Raw genomic sequence first — 20,327 nt, forward strand, 5'->3', positions numbered from 1 at the left:
TTTCATTTGTGCTATCAGATCCCCCTATAAGATTTGGGTATTTGGGCCAGAGAAACATAGCACTAGCTGTTCTTCTGGAGGACCCAGGTCTGATTCCCAGCACGCACATGGTGGTTAACAGCCATCTGTATTTCCAGTTCTGAGGTATTTTACAGGCTCTTCTGGACTGTGAGGTCACCAGACACATGTGCACAGACATACATGCAAACAAAGCATTCATATACTAGTATTTTATATTATATATAAAATATATATATTATATATGAATAAATATATAAATACTATATAAATATATTTTATAAATTTTTAAATACTAATACTAATTTTTAAATAAATTTATATATGAATAAATATATAAAATTTTTATGAGTTTTTAATTTAATTAAAAAGTATTTGGGTATTTATTATAAACCCAGACCGGGGGCCAGCATGATGGCCCAGTGGTAAAGTGCTTGCACTCCAAGCCTGAGTTTGAGTCTCAGGATCCACATCAGGTGGAAGGAGAGGACTGCCCTTTGGGCTTCCCCTGCACGCCTTGGCACGTGAACATACACACCACACACTAGTAAGAATGAACACTTAAAATAACGTCAGATTATTTCCAAGTCTGGGGCGAGGCCAAGGACCTGAGGACTAAACCCTCTGGGTGGGGTGCAGGAGCTACACTCAGTACCGGGAATCCTGCTCGCAGTCTGCGCAGCCCCGGGTAGGATGACACCCACTTTAGGGAAGCTTCCTTGCTCACGTGGTCGCCCGGGGCAACCACAAGGTCGATTCAAAAGACCAAAAAAAAAAAAAAAAAAGGTATGATGAATGCCAGGGAGGCTGGAAACAAGTGATCCATTCATCTTTAGTTTCAAATGTTAAAACAAACTATATTAATAGAAAAAGAAAAAAAAGAAAAAAAAGAAAAAAAAAGATTTACGTCCGGAGGTGAAGGAGAGGGGCGGTACTTCCGGGTCAGGTGGGCTGGCTGCCTTGACCTTCCTTCGCGCTCGGCCATTTTGTGCCAGTCGTCCGGAGCCTGCGGCCGCGGAGGATCTCCCCGAGAAGCTGCGAGGATGCTGACCGTGCGCGTCGCCGCGGCCGTGGCCCGTGCCCTCCCCCGCCGGGCGGGACTGGTGAGCGCCGAGGCCTGGGCAGGCAGGCGGGCGTGGGCGCGGCTGCAGGCCTCTGCGGAGCGCCGCGGGGCTGTGCAGTGCAATGCGGGGCTGGGGCGGACGGCGCCATCTTGCACCGTGGCTGCTGGGCGGCGCGGACGGTCGCCTTTGCAAGGCCTTGGGTGCACGGTGGTGCGGGGGATCCGTGACCCTGGCGTTTCCGGGCACAGGGGTTGTAGGAGGATCCCGGTCTCGGGGTGAGGGCCGGCCCAGGGTGAAGGTCGGGGTTTGTGCGCGGCTTGTCTGGCCTGCCGAGGCTTGTTCCTGGGGTCTGGCTCCGTTGAAGGTCAACGGAGCTGTCAGCAGCTTTGTGCGGGTGAACGGGGAGAGCCTGACATTGTCTGAAGGTCAACGGGCCCGATCCTTTCGCCTCTGCTCAGAGGTCAATTCAAGGGAAAGGAATAAATGAAAGTGATTTTTTTTGGGTAGTTGGGTGGTTGTCACTTGCTGCTGAAAACGGAAAGGATCGTGAAAAAAATCGCTAGGTACAGAAGCAGTTGATGTGGTTTGCCCTGTCAACGACGATGGGATTTTTGTAAATGGGCTAGAATTAGGTAGAAGACTTAGTGGGGGGTTTTGTTTTTTGGGTTTTTTTTTTTTTTTTTGACACGTTAAAAGATTTTTGTCCTTGAGTTGCCCACCTCATGTTTAAAGAGTTGTAAAATAGAACAAAGGGTTGGGAAATGTTAAGTCAGTGCCCATCACTGAGAATGGTCTATGATATTGAGAATATCTCTTAAAAAATGTATGACCTTTAAGTCCTATATAATACATTTACCTTTTCATTATAAAAGCAGTACGAATCCCAAAGACGAAATAAATAGAGTAGCTATCCTGCTTCCCTAAGAAAACACTGGTAGCATCTTAGTTTCTCTTAGCAGAAAAAAGAGGCATTTTAAGAAAAGATTTGTGTTGGTTCCTATTACAGGCTAGCCGACTCCGAGTTCACCGTGGCCAATCACGGTATTGCAGGTAGAAGGAAACATGCAGGGGTCCAGGTTCCACATTGCTGCTGGATTTGTTCAAGACAGTGAAACAGTTATCTCATTTTCTAATCTACCTGCAGCATTGGTTCGCTCACCCAATCATTATTTGCCCTTTAAAGAAAAAAAGTAGGAAGCACACTGAGGCTTCCCCCTATTTCGATAGTGGTTATCTTACTGAGATTTCCACAACTCAATTGAAATCTAACAGCAAAATAGTAATACCTAGATGCCTTTAAGGGAAGGATTTTCTTAACATCTGTTTTTGGAAATAAGCCTTCCGTCGTCTTGTGTACCAGCAGTTTGCACAGTAGATGCTCGTATCACACTGGGCTTTCCCGTGTAATTCTTTGACTTTTAGGCAAAATTTACCATTTGATCAGCCAAAGCCCCTATTTAAACTTGCCAGTTTTATGGAGTCTTTGCTGCTTGTTTTGTAGTTTTTTGAGACAAGGTCTTGCTGTCCAGTTTTGGCTGGCCTGGAACTTGCTGTATAAACCAGTGAGGCTTCAAACTCCATGTGATCCTCCTGCCTGTGCCTCATGAATGCTGGGATTACAGGCATGTACCACCATCACAACCAGCTTGTGAAAGCCGTGCGTGTGCCTGTGTGTGTTTGTGTATACATTCCTGCACAAGTATATGAGTACAGCTTATGTGTGGTGGTTTTCCTAGAATCAAGTTGCTTAAAGAATGTTTTGTACTAGGTCTTCAAAAATGTTCTGGGGTCATCCTTCATTGGTGCAAGAAATCTTCATGCCTCTAACACTCTACTTCAGAAGACTGGTAAGTCAGTTTTTTAAATCTACATTGTGGAGATTTTTTTCCTTATTAAATTTTTTCTCTTTTAAAACATGCTACAGAAACTTTTAAACCATAATGTGCCATTTAAAATGTCTTGATAAAATGCCTAGTCTTGATAGATTTTCTTTGTCTAATAAAACTATATATTTCTCTGTTACGCTGTATGACTTCTGATAATTTCTTTTGGATGAAAACAATATACATATGTAATAGGCACCCTCTCTGAACTGTGAAAGTTTTTGTTTTTTTAACCTCATGTAAAAAGTATAAGAAAGCCGGGCAGTGGTGATACATGCCTTTAGTCACAGCACTCAGGAGGCAGAGGCATGCAGATCTCTGTGAGTTCGAGGCCAGCCTGGTTTACAGAGTGAGTTCCAGGATAGCTAGGACTATTTCACAGAGAAACCCTGCCGAGAGAGAGAGAGAGAGAGAGAGAGAGAGAGAGAGAGAGAGAGAGAGAGAGAGAGAGAGAGAGAGGGGTGTGTAAGAAAATGAACATCCCCCCCCCCCAAATTGATAGGCTTTTTCAAATACAATTGCTTCTGTTTTATACCTGCAGGTACATTAGGGAAGTGACGGGCAAAGATACACAAAAAGACAGTTGCTTGGGGAGTTTTTTTGGAGATGTGCTAGAGGGCTTTTCCTCTTTTTGTCTTGGAGGTGCTAGGGATGGAACCCAGAGCTTTGTAGGCAAATACTACTGGTCAACATCCCTGGCCATATATTGGTAATTTTAAAATAAAGGTGAAATATATACATTAGTGTATATATGTATATAGTGTAAGATGAGCACTAGTGCTTAGGTGCTTTAAAGGGGAAATTTCATAACTTCTTGTTTTTTTTTTTTTTTTTTTTGCATTTGTTTATTGAACAGCACATGTATGTGAGCCATGCTGTGTGTGTGGAGGTCAGAGGACAGCTTTCAGGAGCCAAGTCTTTCCTACCTTGTGGGTCTGGGGCTGGAACCCTGTGCACCAGGCTTGCTGGTGCCTTTGCCCAGTGAGCTGTCTCGCTAGCTGCCATTTATTGCATTTCATTAGCTGTGGCGGCTGGGGGGCACTGCATGCCGCGAGGCATTTGTTGAGAGCAGAGGACAGCATTTTGTGAGTCTGTTCTACTGTCTTGGGGGTCAGGGTTGGGTTCTTGGGTTTGTCAGCCAGCACTTTCCTAAGGAGCTAGTACTCTGCTGCTCCCACTGCTTTTTTGTTTTTTTTTAATGTACCTAATTTTAGAGTATTAGAGTTTAGCCAGAAATTTGGATTTTAACATATATACAGATTCTTTAGAAATAAAATGAGGAAAGAATATAACACATTAGGAAGGGGAATATTTAATTTTATCAGCTTTTTGTCTAGATTGTAGTCTGCCTTATTTATGAAAAAGGTTTTCCTTTCAGTCACTTGGAGTTTTCAATAATTTTGACAGTGATGGATATCCAATTTTATATAAAAAAAAAAAAGATCTATGTATTTTTACTTACATGTATGAGTGTTTTACCTGGGTGTATGCATGTGTGTACATATCTGGTACCCACAGGGGCCTTCAGATTCCCTGGAACTGGAGTTAGATACAGTTGAGAGTTGCCATGTGGGTGATGAACTGAACCCAGATCCTCGGGAACAGCAGCAAATACTTTTAGCCACTGAATCATCTTCTCTCCAGCTCCAGATACCTGCTTTTAAAATAGAATTTGTATTATGTTTTAGAAAGATTTTTGTTACCATGAAGCAGTTGTTGGGAAATGGATTTTGAAGCTGTTTGGACCAGGTTATTTAAATCGCGTTGTTCTCTCTCAGGCACCGCTGAGATGTCCTCCATTCTTGAAGAGCGGATTCTTGGAGCTGACACATCTGTTGACCTCGAAGAGACTGGGCGTGTCTTAAGCATCGGTGACGGTATTGCCCGAGTACATGGGCTGAGGAATGTTCAAGCAGAGGAAATGGTAGAATTTTCTTCAGGCTTAAAGGTAAGTTACAAAGTGGGGGTTTTGTTGTTATTTTAGGATCTTCGGCTTTGGTTTCTCATGTAGTAATTAAGAGCTTGTCAGAAATTAAAAATGTTTAAGTCTCAGTTTGCCTCATTTACCCCCTATTATAGGTTATAAAGAGAATAAACTAGAAATGTTTTAGTTTAAGTGTTGATAAATAAGTTGTGGCCACTGGCACCAAAATTAAAATTTTAGTGAAGGTTCACACAAATTTCAGTGAGTTCATGTCAGTTCCTTTGTGGCTGTTAAGGTTGTTTTATGCAAAAGCATTTGGTTACTTGAACTGAATTCTTCCCCATAAGAGTAGATCCATTGCTAAATGGATCTGAGTCGGAGTGTAGCTGTCCGGAGCTCTGCTGATATTTGTTAGTGGAGGTTGGTGTGCAGTGTGGAGGTCAGGACAGCCTTCGGGAGCTTCTCCCACCCAGCTGTTAGATGAAGTCCTGCCCAGAGACCATTCGTTGAAAGATTAGACTACAGCAGGTGGGAGGGGAACCGCTGCTGTTGGGATTACTTACTGCTGGGGGTGGCCCTCAGGCTTCATTATTCACTTGTCCCTTTGTGCAGGGTATGTCCCTGAACTTGGAACCTGACAATGTTGGAGTTGTCGTGTTTGGAAATGATAAGCTAATTAAAGAAGGTGATATTGTGAAGAGAACAGGAGCCATTGTGGACGTTCCAGTTGGCGAGGAGCTGTTGGGCCGGGTAGTCGATGCCCTTGGTAATGCCATTGATGGAAAGGTGGGTTAATGTTGATTGGAGGCCGGTGTGGCAAACATCAGAACTGATTTTGAGGGGTCCTTTTTCTTCATTTTAACGTTTTAATATTTTTACAGGGTCCAATTGGTTCTAAGACCCGGAGACGAGTGGGCCTGAAAGCCCCTGGAATCATTCCTCGAATCTCTGTGCGGGAACCAATGCAGACTGGCATTAAGGCTGTGGACAGTCTGGTGCCCATTGGTCGTGGTCAGCGTGAGCTGATTATCGGTGACAGACAGACTGGGTAAAGACTCAAATCCTGTTAAATGTTCAAACTGGTATTGATCCTGAGTAAATAATTTACGTGTTTATTTTGGGTGGTAAATGCCTTGGCTGTAATGGGGCAGTGGCAGGTGATACTGGCGGTTAGCAGTGGTCACAGGATTTTGCCTGGAAGTTTTATATTTAGTGTCATGCCACTCTCTTGAAAGGAAAACATCGATTGCTATCGACACAATCATCAACCAGAAACGTTTCAATGATGGGACTGACGAAAAGAAGAAGCTGTACTGTATCTACGTTGCTATTGGTCAGAAACGGTCCACTGTCGCCCAGTTGGTGAAGAGACTGACAGACGCAGGTATTGAAGACCTTGAGTCTTAGGGCCGTTCTATCTGCTAATCTTGGAGTCTCTGTGTACCCAAGGCTGATTTTACTGAATGAGGGTCTAATGTAAATCCAAACAGAAACAAGGAAATGCTGTGAGGCACCACTTAACCCGAGTGCTGCTTTGTATATTACTTTAGATTACTGTTTTGGTTGGTGAGTTTGGGGGGATTTTTTTTGTTTTTGTTTGTTTTTAATGTTTTAATTTTTCGGGGTGGGTAGGAAAACATTGATACAAAGCCTGACTGTCCTAGAACTCCCTGTGTAGACCAGGTTGGCCTCAAACTCACAGAGACCCTCCTGCCTCTGCTTCTGCCTCCCAAGTGCGGGATTAAAGGCGTGTACCACCATTGCTGGGCTTGATTGGGTTTTTCTAAGATGGGGTCTCATGCAGCTCTGACTGACCTTAAATAGTCACCTTGCTTCTGCCTCCCAGGGTCAGGCAGGGACTAGAGCCTTGTGCTGGGGTTACTTCCCTGGGGATGAGGAGGAGTGTACTGTAGCTCCTCTTTCCCTGGGTGGCTTTGGGCTTGTTATAGCCAGGAGGACGTGGAACTCTGCTCTTTTGTCTTCACCTCCTGGGATTATAGCGTGCTCTGACTTGGAGCCTGTTAAAGGTGGGCTGTACAGATCGAGTTCTTTCCTTTCTTTCCCCTTTGTGTGGGGTCTGCAATCGAATTGTTTCAGCCTTGCATAGCAAGCACCATTGCCCCTAGGACTCCCTCCCCCACCCATTAATTAAACAGAGTGCAGGTGCTGGGCAGTTTTGTTCCATAGCCTCTGGTTTAAAGTTTACAGCTTTGTAAAATGGAAACCTTTTTCTCCTCAGATGCCATGAAGTACACCATTGTGGTGTCAGCTACTGCTTCTGATGCTGCCCCACTTCAGTATTTGGCTCCTTACTCTGGCTGCTCCATGGGAGAGTATTTCAGAGATAATGGCAAGCATGCTTTGATCATCTACGACGATTTATCCAAACAGGTCAGAGGATGTCTTTAGAACATGTGTGTTTGCCTTAGTGGACATTAACAGTTGCAGCTGTTCAGCAGTTAGATCTCACCGCCGCCTTCTGTCCCGCAGGCTGTGGCTTACCGCCAGATGTCTCTGTTGCTGCGCCGACCCCCTGGGCGTGAAGCCTACCCTGGAGATGTGTTCTACCTGCACTCTCGGCTGCTGGAGAGAGCAGCCAAGATGAATGACTCTTTTGGTGGTGGCTCTTTGACTGCCCTGCCGGTCATAGAAACCCAGGCTGGTGATGTGTCCGCCTACATTCCAACGAACGTTATTTCCATCACTGACGGACAGGTATCAGATTAATGGCTAAGGTGTTTGATTATTAAGGCACTGGTTGGGGCAAGTAAACATGAATTAGTAAATTGCTTTTGCTTTTGTTTTGTTTTGTTTTTCGAGGCAGGGTTTCTCTGTGTAGCCCTGGCACCTTTTGCTTTTTTTTTTATGGAATATTGTAAACAAAACTAAGGAGACTAGGGACTGAAGAGATGCCTCAGTGGTTAAGAGCACTTGCTGCTTTTGCAGAGGATTGAATCCCAGCATCCCTTTGACTGCACATAACCATCCGTAAACCCACTTCGTGGGTGCCCGGGTGGTCCCAGCTGTCTGTATAGCTGAGAATGACTGACCTACAGTCCTAGTGTTAGGGTTGAAAGCATAGGCCACCGCACCTGACTGGGCATGTTTTGGTTCATTATTTTCTAACCCTAGAAAATTTTAACGTGTGTTTGAGAATTTCCGTTACTGCCCTTGTTTTAGTTTTTGAGACTGGGCCATTATGTAGTCTGGACTGGCCTAGAATTGCATGTAGCCCAGGCTGGCTTTGAATTTGCAGTGATCCTCTGCCTCTGCCCCTCAGTGCCAGGATTACAGGCACGTGCAACCTGCATCTACCTTTTCAACATAAGTATCTTCTCATTCCCCCCAATCCCCATATCACCTTTCTCAACAGTGGGTACGTAGAAAGGTCACTTAGCAATCTTACTCAGACTTTGGGTTTCAGCTTTTGGCACAGTGGCTTAAATTTGGGAAAAAAAAAATTAAAGCTTATTAATGTCTGTATTCCTGAATTGCAGATCTTCTTGGAAACAGAGTTGTTCTATAAAGGCATCCGCCCTGCCATTAACGTGGGTTTGTCTGTGTCCCGTGTCGGATCTGCTGCCCAGACCAGGGCCATGAAGCAGGTGATTTTACCTCACTTTGTTGGGGAGGAGTGTGTTACTAGGCTAAAATCTTAAAAAGTGTATTAACTATTTGTATACTGTTGTGTGTGACACTGAGTCATGTTAACGTCACCTTGTCTGCTCAGGTGGCCGGGACCATGAAGCTGGAGTTGGCTCAGTATCGGGAGGTCGCTGCCTTTGCCCAGTTTGGTTCTGATCTTGATGCTGCCACTCAACAGCTCTTGAGTCGTGGTGTGCGTCTGACCGAGTTGTTAAAGCAAGGACAGTACTGTGAGTTCTTTTCATTTGGTCAGGTTCCTATTGTAATTTAGGGTCTTGCCTGGTCTACAGGGCTGTGTTGTACCACAAAATCTTCTGACAAAGAAAAGCCATCTGTTTTATTTCACTGATGTAGTCCTTATCACCATTCAAATGTAGTGTTACGAGATTAGTAACCAGGAAAATCAAATATATTGAATACATCTTCATGTTGTATGAATATGGAGTTTAGTGGATTTAGAAGAATAGTAGTGTGTTTTTATCTTGCCTAAAAAGCCCAGCAAATTATACCACAAATACTGTGTAAACACTATCAGGTTATAAGCAATGCTTATAAAGGTTATACCCAAAGGTTATACTCCTGGGTTTTGCAGAGGAGGGTGGGAAAGAGGAATAAGTGGAGTTACAGGTACAGAACGTCAGAGTGGGTGGGCCATGGGACTGTGACTTTGGTAAAACGGCATTAGAGTAATTCATTGGATAATGTGTCTGTTTTCAGCTCCCATGGCTATTGAAGAACAGGTGGCTGTTATCTATGCAGGCGTGAGGGGCTATCTGGATAAGCTGGAGCCCAGTAAGATCACCAAGTTTGAGAATGCTTTCTTGTCTCATGTTATCAGCCAGCACCAGACCCTCTTGGGCAATATCAGGTATGAGTGGAGTTAGTGGCCTCTGTTGTGACTGGTGCAGTTTTTATACAGTCTTTCCTTCCCTGGGGGTTGGGGGCTGGGATCGGGTCTTGCTGTGTACTAGCCCTACCTGGCCTTGGTGCTCACATTGTACCTGGGTGGTTCTCAGCATTTGACAGTCTTACAAGTGCTGGGATCTCAAGTGTGCACCTAACAGTTACCTTTCAGCTCTCTAGGTTAGCCTTGTCATCGAGTCCTTGCCCAGGTCATTTGCATTAGTCATTGAATCTTGTTTTATTTCCAAACAGGGCCGATGGGAAAATCTCAGAACAATCAGATGCAAAGCTGAAAGAGATCGTAACAAACTTCTTGGCTGGGTTTGAACCATAAAGCCCCATGAATCCGTGTGTGTCAGACACTGCTTTGGTTTTGTCATTTATTCGGTAAAATCACCTCCATTTGTAAAGGATTGCTCCGTACTCCTCATGTACAGAAATCACCGAAATAAAGGTTCCATGTTGTGTGCCAGTTTGTGTGGGGGCAGGTGCAGGTGTATACTGTGGCTTGTGTGTGGACAGGGGGGGTCCAAGGACAGCCTGTAGGAGTCGATGCTGCCCTTCCACTGTATGGGTTCTCTTGCCAGAGCTGGCAAATTGCTCTCTTAACCCATTCTACTTAAATATTGGTACAGATTCTAAAGTCCTTTGTGATTGATTAAAGAGAAATCTGCTGGAGATATGTCTCAGTTTGTAAGTACCTGGCGTCCATAAAGCTCTAGGTTTGAATCCCAGAATCACATAAACTGCTTGGGAAGGTGCAGACCTACAATCTCATCACTTAAGAATTGAGGCAGGAGGGTCAGAAGTTCGAGGTCATTACTGGCTACCTAGTGAATTTAAGGCCAGCCTGAGATACTTGAGACCCTTTCTCAAAGTTTTGTCCTTGGTAACCGTCATTTTCTTTCTGTTGTTATGTGGTATTGGAGATTAAACTTGGCCTCACACCTTTGAAAGAGCATTACCATAGGTCTTCAGTTTTTGTTTTTGAGACTGGGTTTCATAATACAGGTTGGCTAAAAGGTAGCTGAGGCTGACCTTGAACTCTTGATCTTCCAGCCTCCTGTTCGGTAAATTATAGGTATGTGTCACCATGCCTGGTTTTATTTCAATCTTTTTTTTTCTCCCCTTGAGGCAGGGTCTCCCTGTAGGCTAGTTCAGTTTGTAGCAGTTTGCATACTGAGATTATTTATGCACTGGGGACTTCTTAGAGGGCTTTGAATACCATCAAAGCACTCATCTTCAGTAATGAGCTCATGACTAGGGATATAGTTTGTTGAAGTACTCCTTAAGAAAATAGGGAAACCTTAGTGCTTTTGGTGGACTAGGGAAGGGAATAGATTAAATAGATTTAATTAAATAGATTAAATAGATTTAAAGTATTTTGTATGGAACTAGACTATAATGACTGTAGTAGTTACTTTTCTGTTAGGACCAAATGTTCAAATACATGAGCCTATGGGAACATTTCTCATTCAAACTACAATCTGCCCCTGTACCCCAATAGTCTCATGGCTATCTCATGTTGCAAAATGCATTTAGTCCAACTTCAGAAGTCTATAATCCTAACAGGCTGAACACTTAAAAAGTTTAAAATCTCTTGGGTCTCAAGGCAATCTAATTGACTTGTAGAATTTACATACTTTCAACATACAATGACACAATGTGCATTCCTATCCAAAAGGGAGGAGTGGTGTCGGAGTGAGGAAGATTGGACCAAAGGAAGACCCAAAGCCAGCAGGGCAGACTCCCAAGTCCTGTAGCTCTATGTTCTGCAGCTGAAGTTTGACTTTCAAAGGGGCTTAGCTCAGCTCTGCCCTTAACAATTTCTTAGTGTTCTGTCCATAACAATTTCTTTCTTGAGCTGGCTCCACTCCCTGTATGCAGTTTTCAGAAGATGTCTCAGGGTCCAGTTATATCTAACATCAATGAGTTGCATTCTAGCCTTCAGCTTTGCTCAAGGTCTCCTTGAAGAGACCCTTCTCTGCCTCACGGTGTCTGGTCTTAACAGCTCTAAAAACATGGAGGGAGAAGCACAAACCCCTCAATCTTTAGCGTTGTCTCCCAAACCACTACCATGTGCATGCCACTGCCAAGTTTAGCTGCCAGCTTGGGATGGACCTTTGGACCACAGCTTTAGCAGCTTGTGTGTACAGTTGCATTCTGGAAGCAACTTCCTAGGTGTTTTTGTTTTTTGAGATAGGGTTTTTCTATTTTTGGAGCCTGTTCTGGAACTCACTCTGTAGCCTGTGCTAGCCTCGAACTCCCAGAGATCTGCCTGCCTCTGCCTCCCAAGTGCAGGGATTAAAGGTATGTGCCACCACTGCCCGCCTGCCATGGTGCTCTTGAATTCAAGTAGTTGCGATTATCTGCTGGGCTTGTCAATGTCCCATAGTGGAGAGGAGTCACAGAGTTCCACCTCTCCCTGAGGATTTAGAGGCAATTCATAGTAGTCGGCAGGGGGAGACACAAGGTGCCCACGCCCCTGTGAATGACATTCCTGTACTAGTTTGCGTCCTGTTGCTGTGGTGAACACCATAGCCAAAAGCAAGTTGGGGAGGAGTTTATTGGCTTACAGTCAGTCTATCCTTGAGGAAAATCAGGGCAGGAACTCAACAGAATCAGGCGCCTTCGTGGAAACTTGATCACTGACTTGCAAAACTACATTTTGTATGTTGTAGGGAGCAGGGGGAGACCTGAGTAAGTGAAGTCTTAAGTTGATGTGGGCACAACCATGTCAAGAACCCCGGTGCCTCAGCTGCATGGGAGTGGCAAAGCCTGAGGCTTACTCTTCCAGGGTCTGAGAACAAGTGATTGACCAATGTGTACAAGAAACTAGCAACTGCAGCTAGTTCCTTCTTTCGGGTCTTTACTGAGACTGCTCTCCTATAGAGAGCTCCTACAAGACTGGCCAACCCCTTCCCCTGTGCTGTACATAATAAATGCGCTGAGGTTCCTGGGGGTAGGTGCAGCCCCACCAGAGAACAGCCCACCTGACCCCACCTTTCCTGAATGTGGGTGGGTCTACCCTTTCTTCATTCCCTCCATGCCCCTAGTCAGGGTTCCTGAGGTGTGTGGGATGCCATATTATACAACTCAGGACCAATTGCCAGGCATGGCACCACCTACAGTGACCTTGGGCCCTCTCACATCAGACACCGATCAAGAAAATGTCCCACAGATGTACCCACAGGCCAATCTGATAAGAAATTTCCTCAACTGAGGTTCCCCCTTCCCAGATAACTAGTGTGCGTCAAGTTGACAAAAACTAACCAGTATTCTTTTCTAAGCAACCCTAATGAAACACACACACACACACACACACACACACACACACACACACACACACACACACACACACACACACAGGAGGGTCTAATTGGGAAGGAGATCAACAGTCTGACTGTCCTGTAACACATTATGTAGACCAGGCTGGCCTTGAATTTACAGAGATCTTGCCTTTGCCTCCCAAGTGCTGGGATTAAAGGCGTGTGCCACTATGCCCCCAATAAAGAAAAGTCAAGGGGTCTAGAGAGAGGGTTCATGTAAGAGCTCAAACTGCTCTTGTGGAGGACTAGAGTTCAGTTCCAGCAGTGTCCATAGAGGCCAGAAGAGGGCATCAGATCACTGGAGCTGGAGGTAGCTGCAGTTGTGAACTGCCTCTTGGGGGTATTGGGAAGCAAACTCTGACTCTCAGGGAGAACAGCAAGTACTCTAACTGCTGAGCCATCCTCCAGCCCTTTTTTTGCTTTTTTTTTTTTTTGAGAAAGGGTCTTGCTTTGTAGCCAAGACTTGCCAGGAACTTAGTGTGTAGCCTAGGCTGGTCTCAGCATGATAGGAGTCCTCCTTCAGCCTTCCCAGTGCAGAGATTACAGGCAGCAAAAAGCACACCAGCTTAACCCGCCCCCCTCTTCTTTCCTTCCCTTCCCCTCCTCCCCCATACATATTCATGTGTGTTTATATCGTGAATGTGCAAATGTATGTGGGTGGGTGTAGAGGCCAGGGATCAATGTTGAGTGTCTTTTTCAATTGTGCTCCACCTTAGTTTTTGAAGTAGTCTTTCACTGAGCTCTTTGATTCAGCTAGGCTGGCTGGCCTTCAAGCCCTAGGGATTCTCCCATTTCCAACTCCCCAGGATTGAAAATCAAGGTGTTTGTTTTCAGACAAAGCCCACCATGCAGCTCACTCTGTTGAGGTCCTTCCGGGTATTTGTTGCTTGGATACTGTTCCTGAACTGTGTTTACCCCCCATTCTAAGGCTGAGCATTCACAACTAATAACAAGTCTCTGTGTCATGATTTGGGAGCTGGTTGGTGGCCCCAAAGAAAAAGCCTGGTAGAGGTTTCTGTTTGGCCAGTCTGAGTTCCTGGGGTGCCACTTCATTTTAGCTGCATGACCACCAGCTCCGCTGTCAGATATACTCCGGCTCTTTGGAAGACAGAGGTTGAACATGATAGAACTGAAATAAAAATAAGCCCTGCTGTCAAATTCCCTGTGGGCCTTCTCACTGTCTAATGTACATGTTTGTAGGAGAAAAATCCCACCCTTACCTTGAGGTACTTGGCAATCTTCTTGTGAGGTATCTATGAGGAACAGAAGCTAGAGGACAATGTGAGCTTATAAACAATCATCTTTAAGGCTAATTTCTTTGATAAAAATGACAAGTTGTAAAAATTCAAGAAGTGAGAAAATATTGAGTATCGGTAAAGGCTGAACACAGCATGGAGGGCAGAGGGTGACCCAGGAAACCTGCAAAGTCCCCTCAGTGAGTGTGGGTTTGGAACTGAAGTGGAATAAAAAAAAAAAAAAAAAGCTCAGGGTTGGGGCTGCCTAAGGGCAGGGGCACATGAAAGACGGGGTCCCATCAGCTTTGGGAAGGTTAAAGACACCAGGTAAGGCCATTGGGATTTAGTTAGGGTGAGCAACAGAGAAACTTGGTGGCTGTGTGAGCAGACAGACTAGGAAAGCGGTGTTTTGCAACTGAAAACTTGATCGTAACCCTGTAATTAGTTAGATATACGGCTAGATCCCTTTATCCAACTTCAGTGTGACAATACCTGCCGTTCTTCCATTCTTGGTCTGTGAGCTGCTGGTGGGCATTCCATTCCAGGAGTGCAGCAGCTGCCCTTGGCTGACACTAATTAGGCCCAGAGAGGTAACAGTGTGACCCTTGCAGGGATGCTGATCCAAGGTTTAGTTGGAATGTTGAGGAGGAGAGAGACTCCCTCCTGTGAGACCCGCACAGAGCTGCCAGGAGCTGCCATGTGGAGCTGGAGTTGAAATCAGCCCAGCTTAGGCAGGCCCAGAAGGGGCGAAACTCACAGGTCTCCATGATATGCTTGAGCTTTGAATCCAGCAATGCAAGAAGCCAGTACTGGCCAGGGTGTCTCTACAGATTCTCCCCCCTCTTCCCCCTCCCACTGTCCTTGATCTCTTCTCTCCTTCTTCCCCTTTCTTTCTTCCTCCTCCTTCTTACCCTGTCTCTCATGACCTCTGCCTTCAGCCTCTCAAGTGCCAGGACTATAAGCATACGCACCATGCCCAGCCTAGCTAGAGACTTTTCAATTAGGAGAACTGTTATTCCCAATTTTGCTCAAGCAGATTTGATTTGCTCTTGTGTTTCCCAATAGAAATGTTACAAACCGGGGGCTGGAGAGATGGCTCAGTGGTTAAGAGCACTGGCTGCTCTTCCAGAGGACCTGAGTTCAATTCCCAGCACCCACATGGCAGCTCACAACTGTCTGTAACCCCAGTTCCAGGGGATTTGACATCTTCACACCAATGCACATAAAATAAAGTTAAATTATTTAAAAAGAAAGAAAGAAATGTTACAAACCAGCACTGAGGGCAACTAGGATTATTCCTGGACATAAATTCCCAAGTACCTAGCTCTGTTGAGCAGGTCCCAGGAAACTGCTTGGAAGTGTTAATACATGCATGGATGACTAGAGGTGGCTGGGAGAAGACACAGACCCAATGGGATCTGCCGCCTAAGAGCCTGCATCTGGACTCAGAATGGCAGGTGGGTCAGGGTCTGGACTGGGTTCTACACTAGGTAGAAACTCCTGGCACTTGCTGACGACATGTCTTAAAATAGGACTTGAGATTAGTTTATAAAAATGTGGCTTCCTTGTGAATTTCTCTCTCTCTTTCTCCTCTGTCCTTCTTAGATCACTGGCTCCACGGAAAGCAGGTTTCAGTGCTGGGAGAAGCTTTGAATACAGATCTACAGAACATTGAGTGAATCTCGAGAAAATAGCCACCTAATATCTGGCCAATAAGCATGAAAGGAATCAGAAAAGGAGATTTTCCAGCTGCCTTTGAGCCTGGAGTAGACAGTTGCCTGCAGTCTGATGAGATAGAGTCCATACCACACAGCTCTTAAATTCCTACCCAGAGAAAGTATGCAAAACAGTAAAAGTTTATTGTTTTAAGTTACTGAGTTTTTATTTTTATTTTTAATTTTTTTGTGAGCCTAAGTATTGCTGCATAACGTAGTTAGCATTTTCTTTGGGCCACCGACTAGCTCTCAAATGAAGACATGGAGACTTAATAATTATGAATGCTCAGCCTTAGCTTAGGTTTGTCCCAGTAGCTCTTTGAACTTAATTTAACCTGTTTCTATTCATCTTTGTTTTGCCTCAAGGCTTTTTACCTTTCTTTCATTCTGTTTGTCCTACTTTCCTGCTCCTTCTGTGTCTGTCCATCTGACCCCTGACTTCTCTTTTTCTTTCTTCCTCAAGCCTAAATTCCTCCTCCTTACTCTCCCTGCCCAAAAGTTCTGCTTATACTTCTCTCTCGCTATTGGCCATTCAGCTTATTAGACCAATCAAGTGCCTTAGGCAGGCAAGGTAAAACAGCAACATATCTTTACATAGTTAAACAGTTATTTGGAAACAGTGTAGTCCAGGCTGGCCTTGAACTTTCAGCAATTCTCCTACCTCAGCTGAGATTACAGACATGTGCTGTCACACCTCCTTGCATTTTGTTTTGTTTTTGTTTTTTTGTTTTTTCCAAGACAGGGTTTCTCTGTGTAGTTTTGGTGCCTGTCCTGGATCTCATTCTGTAGACCAGGCTGGCCTCGAACTCAGAGATCCGCCTGACTCTGCCTCCCGAGTGCTGGGACTAAAGGAGTGTGCCACCAACCACCCAGCGTCCCTCCTTGTTTTTTAAAAATCCAAGTTACCTATTTTGCAGCAACAGGCAAACTGATAGAGGTGGGAAGGGGAATTTGGTTTCGAAGTCATCTAATGCTTGGTACTAAAAGATAGATTAGACTGCTCCAAGGTTTTTTCAAATCATGTTTATATTTCATAGACAATCCTACAAGGAAAAGGACTTTTGCCAGAAAAAGGTTACAGAGGACACAGAGAGATGTTTCATAAATATGACAAATGGGCTCCAAAAAATTCTAATGAAATGAAACTAAATTCAATTGAATCAATAATAAATATTGAGTATTCATAATGTGCTAGGTCGTGCCAGGCCATGAAATGGAGGGCTAGATGTGTGCAGAGCAGATGGCAAATTGATTAGAAAAACAGGCCTTTTCCCCATTTCCTTTTTTTCTTTTTTTAACCAAGGGCAAAGGGTACTGACAATAACCAAGAGAGTGAGAAACAGATATGTAAAACCTAATCAATCTCTTAGAAAGTCATGAATAAAGCTTGGATGATTAAAACCACATAGGTGGAATAATTCTCAAATTCTCAAGGGTGATAAATGATATCCCCCAATGTTTGTGAAAGGGCTGAGGCAGAGGCTCCTGGCACATCTCTGGCAGTACAGACTTCAAAGCGTCTTCTGGAAAACAACTGGACTCAACACTTCAAGAACCTTAACAACATTTATTTCTTTGACCTGCAATTCCTTCTTTAATACTTCTTGAAAAGCCTTATATAAAAGATGTTTATCACAATAATATTTCCCAAATAGAGAGATACTGGGTATTTGCAAGACTGGAAACATACACGAATTTAAATGTTACTGAAGAGTTTTGAAAAGACAAGCACATGTTATATTTGAGGGATACAGCCACCTGTCTCTTTAAAGTGACTTTCAGTTTTTACATGCAAGAGGGTTATTGGCTCACACAGCAACCAGCACTGTATGGCACCAAACTTTTTGTTAGAAAAAAATATACTTCATAACTTCAGAAGCCTTTATGAAACAGTGGTAAGTTAAAAAGAAAAACTTAAAATTTTGTATACAGAATGGACTTAGCCATGAAATGTATATTACTGAAAGAGATTATGCCGAAATATTCACAGCAGTTATAATAAACAGTTTAGTCACTGTTTTATTATTGCATAATTTCTGTGGTAGTATTATTTAACTTTGTTAGCAAAAATATACTAAGTTTCTCATAGACCCATAGATATAGCACACACTTAACTTGTCTTTTAAACACAATGCTTGCCTGGGTGATGAGTTTAAAGACCTTTGAGGAGGGGCTGGAGAGGTTCAGAGGTTAAGAGCCAGTATTGCTAACTCTCCCAGAAGACCCAAGTTCACTGCCCAGCACCCATGTGGTATGGCTCACAACTGCCTGTAACTCCAGCTCCAGGGGTTCCTAACCCTCTTCTGGCCTCCAGGACTATCCTCTGCACATACACATAAAAAATAAAAATAACTATTTTTGAGACCCACAAAATACCCCCCACAGGCTAGCCTGTGGGTAAAGTGCTTTTTGCCAACAATGAAGAATTAAGTTCGATCCTCAGATGTCCTCCACATAGCATGGGCATACTAGGTTTCCACCTTTACCAAACACACATTTAATAGATAAATAAGTAAACAAATGCAATAAACAACAATAACAACACAGTTGAAGAGTGTATTTTTCTGGCAGCCTGAACAAACACTTTCAATTTTCAATTGTACCACCAGGGGGTGGAAGAGAGTTAAAATTCAGAGATTTTAGAAGCTTGTGTCAGGGAAACCAAGGGCATTGCTGCATGGGGCCTGATTTAAGATTTGAAACTGACTTTAAAGTAATATACACATTACAAATTAAAATATAAGCCGGGAATAGTGGTACACTCCTTTAGTCCCAGCACTGGGGAGGCAGAGGCAGGTGTATCCCTGTGGGTTTGAAGAGAGCCTGCTTTACATAGTGAGTTTTAGGACACCCAGAGCTACATCGAGAGACTCTGTCTTAAAAAAATCAAAACCAGGCCAGGCGGTGGTGGGGCACATCTTTAATCCCAGCACTCAGGAGGCAGAGCCAGGTGGATCTCTGTGAGTTCGAGGCCAGTCTGGTTTATAGAGTGAGATCCAGGACAGGCACCAACGCTACATAGAGAAACCTTGTCTCACAAAACAAACCAAAAAAAAAAAAAAAATCTAAACCAGGAGAAAATTAAAATATAGATAACGAGAATTGCATGTGAAATATTTGTCACGAGCTTCCTGATGGCTATGGTGGCACATGCCTGTGATTCCAGCAACTTGGGAGGCTGAGGTAGGAGAGTTGCTAATGCAAGACCTGCTTGGGCTACAGAGTGAGTTCAAGGCCATCATGGGTAATTTAGTAAGACAGTGTCTCAAAAACAAGCAAGCAACAAAAAATTTAAAACGAAGCTAGGATGGGGACCTGGATTCAATGCTGGGGGGAGGGGGAGGAGAGAGAGAGAGAGAGAGAGAGAGAGAGAGAGAGAGAGAGAGAGAGAGAGAGAGAGAGAGAAATTAAAAATAAAAACCTTCCAGGAAAAGCCTTGGTACTGTCTTCAGCTCTCCAGCCTCCTGTACCCCTCAGTGTCAGGTGTGGCCCACCCGCCCCTGCAGTCCAGCGTATCTTTACCCTCCTGACGCACACCTGGCCTCTGCGGCTCCTTGCAGGTGTAGTTAGGCTTCCCTGCGTTGGCTCTACCTCAGCCTATTAATGTATGAGTCTTTCGCCCACATGTATGTCTGTGCACCACCTGCATGCCTTTGCTGGCAGAAACTTACTCCCTGGGTGTTAGAGTCCCTGGATCTGGAGTTAGGGACTATTGCTAGCCGGCACATGGATGCTGGGAACTGAACCAAGTCCTCTGGAAAAGCAGCGAGTACCCCTAACCTCAGTGTTGTGAATGCTCGCGAAGAGCCAGGTAAACAGATGCATGTCCTTGGAGAGTACCGGGGCTGGAGGCTCGCCCTCTCTCCTCCCTAGCATGGCAGATGACTGAGCACAACCTTTGGGAGCTTCTTCTAATCCGTCCACAATTGCCTGGAACTGTGCCTGGATCTAGCTAGAGCCTGCTGGCTGCAGTGGCAAATGCTTGCTTTGGCCTGATGGGTAATGGGCTCGATGTCCTCAGTCTTGATAGCTTAACCTCCATTCTCTCCCCTCTGAGCACGCACTTCTTACCCAGGGAGACGTTGTGCCAAGTCTTTTGGCCTGTTAGGAAGGACAGACTTCTAACTTTGGTCTCTTCACCCCCTACATAAGTGTGAATTTGGGCAACTCTTTCAGCCTCTCTGAGTTTCAGGCTGGGCGCTAGGCACACAGAACAGAGAAATACTTTGTCTACTACCAGGCAATGAAGGGTCTGACTTGCCCTGGGGTCCTATTCGGTTGGTTGGTTTATGAGGCAAGGCCTTACACTGTAGCCCAGGATGGGCTTGAAACTCACACTCTCCAGCCTCAGTTTCCTCAGTACTGGGAGTACAGGCGTGAGCCTTCTTTTCCCTCTCTTGGTTTTTATCTTGGAGTCTAGAGGACGAGGAAAGATCTTACAGATGGATGAGTCTGCTGGTGGAGAAGGGTCCTTAACTGAGTCCAGGTTAAAATATTCAGAGTTGACCGGAAACATCAGTAATGTATTTTTCTTGGCATTTTAGACTAAAACCTGCAGTCACCCCCAGGGCACTCTATTCGTTGTAGCATTGGTGCCATAAGCGGAGGCTG

At 44.6% G+C, this 20,327-nt stretch overlaps 1 protein-coding gene across 1 annotated transcript; it reads left to right on the forward strand.

Annotated features, from left to right (window-relative positions):
• The first annotated feature begins 940 nt into the window (after positions 1–940).
• Positions 941–10,115, forward strand: Atp5f1a (ATP synthase F1 subunit alpha). Its single transcript, XM_006973855.3, has 12 exons — positions 941–1,121; positions 2,851–2,929; positions 4,744–4,913; positions 5,502–5,675; positions 5,771–5,937; positions 6,125–6,273; positions 7,129–7,280; positions 7,380–7,604; positions 8,387–8,494; positions 8,620–8,764; positions 9,252–9,402; positions 9,690–10,115. Exons 1-12 carry the CDS (start codon positions 1,062–1,064, stop codon positions 9,769–9,771), a joined length of 1,662 nt encoding a protein of 553 aa, XP_006973917.2. The 5' UTR covers positions 941–1,061; the 3' UTR covers positions 9,772–10,115.
• The last annotated feature ends 10,212 nt before the right edge of the window (positions 10,116–20,327 follow it).

The sequence above is a fragment of the Peromyscus maniculatus genome, chromosome 19 (assembly GCF_049852395.1).
Source record: "Peromyscus maniculatus bairdii isolate BWxNUB_F1_BW_parent chromosome 19, HU_Pman_BW_mat_3.1, whole genome shotgun sequence".
In the NCBI taxonomy this organism is placed as follows: domain Eukaryota; kingdom Metazoa; phylum Chordata; class Mammalia; order Rodentia; family Cricetidae; genus Peromyscus; species Peromyscus maniculatus.

What these genes read in the sequence shown, in the direction of transcription:
- Atp5f1a (XM_006973855.3), top strand. Translation starts at nt 1,062, where the DNA reads ATGCTGACCGTGCGCGTCGCCGCGGCCGTGGCCCGTGCCCTCCCCCGC. An exon ending in TCCCCCGCCGGGCGGGACTG is followed by an intron (nt 1,122 to 2,850) that starts GTGAGCGCCGAG and finishes GTTTTGTACTAG; the next exon opens with GTCTTCAAAAATGTTCTGGG. An exon ending in ACGACGATTTATCCAAACAG is followed by an intron (nt 7,281 to 7,379) that starts GTCAGAGGATGT and finishes TCTGTCCCGCAG; the next exon opens with GCTGTGGCTTACCGCCAGAT.